Genomic DNA, 9,698 nt, shown 5'->3' with positions numbered 1-9,698 from the left:
CGAGACGCAGGTAATGGCATGGCTGGCTTGCAGAATCTGACATTTAAATCGCCCTGCCCTTCCCGGCCGCGGCTGCCTCCGACAGCCGGGCGTGTCAGAGACTGAATGTAGAGGAGAGAAGGGCTGGGCTTTGCCCGGCTGCGCGCGACGACGCGCTAGCCTTGGCCTTCGCAGCAGCTCTTGAAGAGCCCACCCGCAGGGCTGCTCGAACGCCCCCGCCGCCCTCCACGAATCCCGCAGTAGCCCGGCAGGTGTGCGCGGTGCGCGCGCACGCAGTGCGTGCTGGGTGCGGGTCTAGCCGGCGGAGGGGCTGCTGGGCGCCTGGCGGAGGCTGGTTGGCTGGTGGGTGTCGGCCTCCCTGCCATCCCGCCTCCTTCTCGTCTCGCGCTGGCCGGGGATGCTCGCGAGCGGCACCCCCTTGCCTGTAAGCCGGCGGTCCCGGGGGTGTGTGTTGGGGGTGGCGTGTGTGAGTAGCTGGGAGGGGGCCGCGAGGCGCTCGGAGGAGAGCTCGCCCGGGTTAGTCCTCCGCCGTCACCTGACTCGTTGGAGCAGCCACAGCTGAGGTGGGGGCGGGGATGGGAACGCGGCGCGGATCGCTAGAGAGACGCGGCAGCGCTGGCGGAGGAAGCGGCGGCGGGCGGGTACAGGCTCCTGGGGCCACGGGCTGCGGGCGCAGGGACCCCGGAGCTGAGGGCGGGGGGCCGCGCTAGGGCTGGAGGCATCTCGCCCCGGGGCACCGGGTCCGCGCGCGGCCGCACACACCCACCCGGCGCGGCTTCCCTCGGCGGCCCAGGCGCCGCTCATCCTGCGGCTGAAGGCGCCGCTCCTGGGGCGGGGTGAGTACCCGCGGCCCCGGCGTGGCCCCCTCCCCCGCGCCGGGGCAGCGCGCGGATCCGGAGAGGATAATCCTAGGGCGCGGAGAAGGGCAGCGGCTGGGTGACAGCTCCGCGGCGCGCTCGAGTGCGGGCGGGGGGCTGGGCTGGGCTGTCAGCCCGTCTCTGCTCCACTGCCAGGAAGGGCGAGGCGCCGAGAGACTCCGGCGCCTCCGCAGAGCCCCCGGGCGGCCCCTGCGGCGGAGATTGGGGGCGAGGGGAGGGGACTCGGGCGAAGGCCCTCGGCGGCGCTTTGGAGGCGGTGGCGAGGAAGGAAGGGGAGGCGAGGGCATAATATGGCGCAACGCTAGGATAATCTCCACCGCGCCCGAGGGAGGACGAGCCCACTGCCGCAGCAGCGCGAGGAGGAGGAGGGAAACGGTCAGGGCTTGGGTATCCGATTCATTCCCCGGAGCCTGCGGGCTACGAGGAAGAAACGCCGCGGCGGGCAAGCGAGAGGTGGGCACCCGGTGGGCGCGGCGCCCAGGGAATAAGCCCGACGCACGCCGGGGCTGGTCGGACACGCGGGGATCAGGTTGCAGGCAAAGTGCAGATTGACAGGCGGGCGGCGGAGGGGAGAGGCGGGCTGCAGGGCGAGTGGGACCCGGACGGTGTCACGAAGCTGGGACCTGAGCCCGTGCTGGGGTTCCGTGACGGACCTACTCTTGTTGGAGACCCCTCTGGATCGCGTCTCAGCATCGGGGCTTAGCGCGTTGCTGGCTCCTAGAGCTGGTACCAGGGCGGGGACGGAGGAGAAGAGAGCCGCCGTGCGGCTGGAGGAGGCAGGCCCGGGGTGCTCGGAGGGTAGGGTCTGCGGGTTTAAAGCAGGACCATCTCCCCTTCTTTCCCGCAGAAAAGGAGGTGATAGACGCGGCCGGAGAAGATGTCGGGCCAAACGCTTACGGATCGGATCGCCGCCGCTCAGTACAGCGTGACAGGCTCCGCTGTTGCGAGAGCGGTCTGCAAAGCCACCACTCATGAAGTGATGGGCCCCAAGAAAAAGCACCTGGACTGTAAGCATCTTTTTATATAAGTGGGACATGCGCACGGCAGAGGCGCCCTGGATGCCGGCGTGCGGCCTGGGCTTGCTGTAGATAATGCTGCAGCTTTCAGAAGTCACAGCTGGGCTGCCCCTGAGCTCGAAATCTCCAGACCTGGAGGTGTTGCCTTGGGTCAACTCTGAAACCTTGTTTGTGTATGAGCCTTTTTTTTTTTTTTTCCTCCTGTTGACCTCCAAGGTCTTGGTGGAGGAAAAAAAGCAAAAACAAAACTATGTGTCTTAATACTATAAAATACTGATGAATTGTACATTCTGGATTAGGCACTTTTCACCTCCTTTTTTCTTTCTCCACACCCCACCCCTTTGTCCAGGTTACAGGAAATCAGGGGTTGCAGAGTCATATACTGCTCCCAAAAAGAAAAGATTAAGAAAGATGAAATCCTAAAAGGTCAAACTTGTCACCCTAGTTTTCTAAATACATTTTTGAATAGTTTTAAAATAGTGTCTTCTTTTTCAGTGTGGCTGCTGAGATTTCATGTGTGAGTGTGGGTGTGTGAGTGTATGTTGTATGTAACCACACCAAACCAAAATAAATTCAAGCTATTGAATGAGGAAATTGGACTTCAGAGATAATGGCGATTTCATTTTACACATCCTGGCACACTTCTTTGTCCCTTTCTCAGAAACTGCTGGGCAGAATGACTCTGCTGTGGTCACAAAATGGATGTGCTTTCCCAGCATTCGAGATGGTGCACTTTTACAAGAAAACATTTCATTCATAATGCTTTTTCTTTTTATTGGTTATTTGATGGAAAAAAAAAGCTTTGATTTAGTTTGGAATCCATGGATTTCTGATAAAAATTTTTTATTGGATTATCACAGTCAATATTTTGTTATTGAAGGACAAATAGGGACTTCGAAAAAGGCTTTCCATTTAAAAACATGTACCCAAAATATGTTCTATAGCAGCTTTTCAGTCTTTCTGAGATGCTCAGGATCTGCTCTGATATGATATTTGTTGGTAAAGGTCAGTGTTGGCCTAAGAGACACAAGTGTAGCCATACCCATTTCCCATCTGGCTTCCTTTGCCCATTTTCTGGGTTTCTTTTGCTTCAGGCCTTCCCTAGTGTCTGCCTTGTGCAGCTGAGAAAATGGCACTAGTGTTAGAATTGACTTTAGTCCTATTATGTGTATAAGCACAGCTTGATAGAGCTTACAGCTGGACATTATAAGGGTTGTCCAGCCTTGTGAGGCTGTTGTGTTGTAAAATTGAGTAATTTTGCTTTGAGAGGCTTGTCTGAGAGGAAAACAGCATTACTCCTTTCCTGAGGGAATTTTTAACAGAATTTGTTGGTATGGTATCATGCGTTATATATACAGTACAGAGTGGAAGAGGCCGCCAGGGCCAGGGCACCTAACAGAAGTGGAAATTATAAATTCATGACCAGCTCATTTTGCTGCAGCATGCTGAATCATTTAGCCATCTTTCCATCAGTTTCCCCAACTCTGGAAAGGTGACTCATGTCTTCAAGGTATGTGTCAGTCTAGGAAATACTCGTAATAAAAAAGCTGTAGGTAATGGATTTACGAAATGCTATGAAAATGGTGGATCAATATATCGATACATTTCACAGAATGTTCACAGATTTGAGCAATTCATTAAAACATTTGGATAAAGACTCACCTTTCCATATCTAAATATTTAGTCACCTTAATCTTTTAGATCTGGATGGCCTTTTAAAAATTTTCAAGGTGGGAGGTTTTCCAGTATCTCCAGCATATGTTAGTGAGTGGGGTGATTTTGAAGATGTGGAACGTAAGGGGGAGATTCTGTATTTAGAAAGCAGATGAAGCAGGAATTGGTATTGAATTATTAATGTGAATAATTGTAACAGTTAAACATTTATTGAGCAGTTACTATATGCCAGACACTGGGCTTTATATTATTAATTTATCACTACTTAACAGGTTCAGGGAAGGTAATTAACTTTAACAGCTTTTAACCACTGCACTTCACTGCTGTCTGTGGTTTATTTAGTCATAGTTTCTGTTGGGGGGGGGGGAGGAACAGTATTAGCCTGAATGGTTTAATTTCCAAAATACCCATCCTGTTTGTATGACTTTGTGTGAAATCAAAGAGCACAACCCACACCCTTATTGCAATCTCTTTGACATGCATGAAGAACTTTAAATTCAGTCAGTTAAAAAAAATGAGTGAAAGACAAGTACTGAAAAGTATTAGTTTTTCTTTTTGATGTTTTGCTTTTTGAATAAGTAATACAATAAGTTAACTGCACTTAAATACAACCTTTGGGCAGATTTTGGAAAGACAGATATCGTATTACTGTCTGATATCACATTACTGAAAAATGATACAGAAAATTTGAAAATAGAAATATTGTATTCATATGCATTGTAAGAAGGCATCTTTGCTTGGATTTCCTTGTTAAGTTCTTTTAAATAACAGTTGGCTACCTTAGTAATTTATTCACAGGTTTTCGGTAACACCAGTTATAAAAATGAATCACACCTATTATTAGAACATGCAAACACATAACTAAGTTTTCCTATAGGCACCGAAGCATTCTTAAATAATGTTTTAGTTTTGAAAATATTGAATAGTAGTTTGGAGGAAAAGAGCACAATGTAGAGCTGGGGATCTGAGACCAAAATTTTTTAAATTTTAATTTGTTGTATAATTTTTGGGTTAGGAGTTTAGGCTGGAAGTTTATAAGATTAAAGTTTATGGTTTTATGATTTTTTTCCCCCAGATATTAGGTTAACTGAATGAGCTCCAAATATTATTTATTTAAAGTACTAGTTTAAAAGGTAATTTTTTGCTCTGTAGGTTGATAGGCCGGGAAAATTACTCTTAATTCTGGTGATTTATAAAATTGTGCTTTATGATATATGGTTTAAACATTTGCAGGAATGATTTGTTAACATCTGGGGGCAGAAATATATATGGTGAGAAGGTAGAGATAAAGAAATTCTAGGCATAAAGTCTCAGATTTTCCCCCCTTTTTTCCAATAAGTTAAGTTTCTTAGCAGAAAAATATATGCAGAAAAGCTTCACCATAATCAACAGGTATATTGAATTTAAAATAATATTAATATTTTTAATATTCTAAAAAATGGTTATATATCTTAAGATACTTTTGGATTATGTAAAGCTTTTATTCCATTCTCTACTATAATAATGTTGCCACTTGCACATGAACATTGATAAACATCTGACCCAGTGTTAGTTTGACATCACTTTTTCAGGAGCACCTGTACATCCTTGTTTCTTTTTCCTGGTAACTTTGTGTACCTATTTGGTAACATGTAAAAACATCCAGGATTCAGCAAGTATTTACCTTCTTGGTTAAAACTGTTTTACATTTTAGCGGCTTTTCCTTTTCTGTTTTGTAGTTGATGGCATAAACCATAGCTCAAGTCAAGTAATAAGATAGTAAGATCCAGTAAGGCACCTAGTATCTACCCAAGTGCTGTGTCACTAAAGACCAACCAAGAAATAGAGTCAACCCAACATAACACCTGCAGGAAGAAACTTGGAAAGTTTGGCAGCTCTAGTATATGATTCATTTCTGTTTGTAGCTTTTACCAACAGTTTCTATATATGCTATATTGTTTTTTTAAAAAAACAACCTCTTTAACATCATCAAAATTCAAACTTAGATATTACTGTTAATATCAAACCAAATCTCATGAAAAGTCAGATTGGTTATCATAATGCTGTTTTTCATTCTAAACCTCTTGAGGGTTTTTAATAATGACCTTATGCCACCTAATGAGCAAATGATTCAGGTTCTGAATTTTATGTTTAAGAAATACTGACTGGCATTTTATAAATGATTCCTGTCCTCCCAAATTAAGAAAAAAGTAAAATTTGGGACACCTGCGTGGCTCAGCCAGGTGGGCATCTGACTCTTGATTTCGGCTCAGGTTATGATCTCAGGGCAGTGGGATTGAGCCCCATATCAGGCTCCATGCTCAGCAGGGAGTCGGCTGGACATTCTGTCTCCCTGTGCCCCTCCACCTGCTTGCTCGAGCACTCTCTCTCTCTCTCCCCCAAATTAATTATTTAATTAAAAGATTTTTATTTCTTATTAGAATGTCTGGTAGAAGTAATAGGAGATATGGACTGTGTTTTGTGTTTTTTTGTTGGTTTTTTTGTTTTGTTTTGAAGATTTTATTTATTTGACAGACAGAGATCACAAGTAGGCAGAGAGGCAGGCAGAGAGAGAGGGAAGCAGGCTCCCTGCCCAGCACAGAGCCCGACATGGGGCTCGATCCCAGGACCCTGGGATCGTGACCTGAGCGGAAGGCAGAGGCATTAACCCACTGAGCCACCCAGGCGGCCCATGGACTGTGTTTTGATTCAAGTCAAATTTTGGCAAATTACCACAAAATACCTGCTGCTTTAATTTTATTCATAAAATATATGTAATTAAGAATTTTGTGAGTCGGGCGCCTGGGTCGCTCAGTGGGTTAAGCCGCTGCCTTCGGCTCAGGTCATGATCTCAGGGTCCTGGGATCGAGTCCCGCATCGGGCTCTCTGCTCAGCAGGGAGCCTGCTTCCCTTCCTCTCTCTCTGCCTGTCTCTCTGCCTACTTGTGATCTCTCTCTGTCAAATAAATAAATAAAAATCTTAAAAAAAAAAAAAGAATTTTATGAGTAAACAGAATGAAATTTTAATCCTAAAATTTAATTAATTACAATAGATTTAAGTTTATTTGCTATACCTCAGCCCCCTTAGTAAAAATAAAATATATTTTGATTTATAGAAATGCTTTTTGCCCACCAATTCAGTTGATACCACACCTATATTTTTGATAACTTAATAAAGATTTCTGTAGTGCACAGATCCAAAAAGTAAGCAAAGATTATTGAATAAAATTAATTAGATCAATGTATCAATGTATAAAAGTTTAGTGAACCAAAAGTTTCAACATGAGAAATGTACTAATTTCCTGTAAGTATGTTTTACTTTTGTTCCATTTGTTCTCATTTCACTATTTAATATTGATTAAATATACCTCTCATTCTTCTATAACAAGGCATGCTCATGTTTCTTCTTGATTTCACCAGAAGACCCAGCCCAAGCATGGAGATAGTATTTTTTAGGCAGTCAGGAAGAGCTGGGGGAAATACACTTTTGAAAAAGCTTTGAGTCGATGATCACTGATACATCAAATCTGTAAGGGGTCCTATCTGTATGGTCCAGTGACTTTCCCAGACAACACTCAGCATGCCAGGAGTGGGGCAGAGAAATTCTATGAGTTTCAGGGGTTGGTAGGAGCAGGTGAAGCAGAGGAGTGGCAAAGAATCTCAGATAATAGCAGGGAGCATGCTTTAGAAATGACTTAAAATAATTAAGCAGACTTTATGTTAGCTAGTGGAACAGTAAGGATTTTTTTCTGGATCTTTTTACTTCCACATTTTCAGAGAAATTGTGTGTGTGTGTGTGTGTGTGTGTGTGTGTTATAATGTTAATTCTATTTGGGTCACTTCAGATATTTTTTTTTTCTCCTTTGGTGATCAGTGTGGTTGGCAGATTATGTTCTTAGAACCAGTATAAAATTGGTAATTCAGATCAATTTTTTAAATGTTACAAAAATTGATCATATGGAAAAAATATAAATTATATTAGGGTAGGTAAATTCACATCTTAATTGCAATATTAGCTTACAGCATTTTAGATTAAAATCTCAATTTTTGGTACATTGCCATATGAGTTTTAATGTTTAATAAATGGCTGCTGAAGTCTTACCTGTAATTTAATCTGTGCACTTAGTTGCTATGGATCCATCTCTTAGCTTTCACAAATAAATATCCTTTAAATATCTTCCCTCCTCCCTTCAGATTGATTGATGCTGGGATAGGGTATTCTTGGAGCTTATCTAGGTTTCAATACTTGGTAAAGAAGGTCAGAAGTGACATATAACCCTCTTCCCTGAGCACCTAAGATGCTTTCCTTACAGAGTTGTATTTTAAGTGACTCAACTCCTGAGCCAGTTGCTACTGACTAAGCCTTCAAATATAAGCATAGTTTATTTAAACAATTTGAAAAGCCACATTTCTTGCCATTAAAAATATTTATTCTCCAGTTTTACCTTGTTGGCAAATTTTTTTCTCTTCACCGAGAAACACTGTCTGCTTGTGAAGGGAAATGTTGGCTTTTTTTCCTTAGGTGTTTTTGTAATGTGCTCTAGGTTTTATTTCTCGTAAAGGCAAGACTAGTTGAATGGCATACCCAGTGTCAATTGCATGATCAGCTATAAGACAGGATGATGTCTTCCTAGGAGCAGCTGGGTGGAAGCACAGACAGAGAGAGAATTGTACCCTGAAGCCCACAGCCCTGGGTTCCTGCTCTCTCTTCATTTGTACCAAACGTGTGAGGATCCTTCCTGCCCTCCCATGGATACATAAACTTCCTCTATTATGCATCTTTAAGAAGGATCTAATGTTTCCTAAAGGATTTTGTGATATGCCATTCCTGGCTACTCAGGAGAGAGAGAAGATGCATCGTTGTCTACTTCATGTGGTTTTGCTTTTGGGCCTCATCATTAATTATTCTTCCAGGGTTAGCACTTTTATTTTAAATGATAACTCTCCTCCTTTCTATGTCAGTTATTCCTTCATCTGTATTTTTAAGCTCTCCTCTATCTCTCTTATATGCATTTTCAAGTATCTCCATTTAAAACAAAGCCACCTACACACAACTGTCCTTGGACCCTATGCCCTCTTCCAGCAACCAACCTATTGTCCCTTGTTTTTCTTTCACACCCAAGCTTCTTGAAACAGAAGTTCACCATTCCAAAGAAAATACGCACACGTCTACCCTTCTCTTTGGATATTCTGTGTCTTTGGCTTGATCCATGCTTGAAGTAACAGGATTGCTGTTAGGGGCCAGACATTGCCAACCCAACTGGCCAAGCCACTAATTTGAGAGTTATCCCTCATCTCTCCATCCCGTGGGTGCTCAGTGGTTAAAAACTCTCTGAAATCCCCTTCTGAACTGTCTCTGCTTTGCTTTTAGATCAGTAATAAACCTCATTTGTAAAAGAAAGGTTAGTAATAGTAATACCTACCTCATCTTTGGTGAGGAATAAATGAGATAATGTGTGTAAAATACCTAGCCCACAGCTTGACACACAAAGTTCAATGAATATCAGTTATTACTACCCCTGTTACTGTTAACCGTTACTCTACAATTGTTGTTGGTGCTACTGTTGCCCCTGCTAGTGTCATTACTGTTACTTCCACCACCATAACGACAGATAGGATCATTAGTCATTTGCCCTTACCACTTCTCCATGCTTGTTTTTTCCTCCCTGCTTTCAGTCACTTCAGTTTTTACATGAGTTCCAACTTTCTTTAGTTTGGAAGTTTGAAATCTGTATTATTTCTGTTCTTTTAGTGATCCACCTTTAAAAATTTAATATGCCTACTAAAACAGTTATCTTTTTATTTTCTCCCAAAGAAGAGAAACTTGGAAATTTTACCCCAACCACCCACTTCTTACTTACATGCTGTGTTTTCTAGTATTTTAATTCTACCATAGTTTTAACCCACAAAGCTAGACATTGTTATTCGATACACACAGTGTTTATGTCAGTAAATCCTCCTTGACGTCTTTTCTCGCCTTTACTTTGTTATGCCTAAGATTTTTCTGAACTCTGTCCTTTTGAAGGATAGAGTTCAGTGAGTCTTTAGTAGTCAATTCTGATTTTGTCTAAAAAAAAAAATCTAATTTTGCCCATATTTTTGAAGGATAGTTTTTCTATATATACAATTCTGGATTGACAGTTATTTTTCCT

At 43.3% G+C, this 9,698-nt stretch overlaps 1 protein-coding gene across 10 annotated transcripts in view; it reads left to right on the top strand.

Annotated features, from left to right (window-relative positions):
• Positions 1 to 289: 289 nt before the first annotated feature.
• SNAP91 (synaptosome associated protein 91) overlaps positions 290 to 9,698 on the top strand; it is a 143,466-nt gene continuing 134,057 nt past the window's right edge. For 4 of the 10 annotated variants that reach the window (XM_032858041.1, XM_032858040.1, XM_032858039.1 and 1 more), the window contains exon 1: positions 1,756 to 1,885. In XM_032858041.1, coding sequence (XP_032713932.1) covers positions 1,756 to 1,885 — 130 coding nt within the window. The other 6 variants (XM_032858033.1, XM_032858038.1, XM_032858036.1 and 3 more) reach the window with 6 other exon arrangements.

This window comes from Lontra canadensis, unplaced genomic scaffold (assembly GCF_010015895.1).
Source record: "Lontra canadensis isolate GAN:19392208 unplaced genomic scaffold, GSC_riverotter_1.0 scaffold14, whole genome shotgun sequence".
NCBI lineage: Eukaryota > Metazoa > Chordata > Mammalia > Carnivora > Mustelidae > Lontra > Lontra canadensis.
Note: the sequence above shows the minus strand (reverse complement) of the source record. Positions and strands in the feature narration are given on the sequence as shown.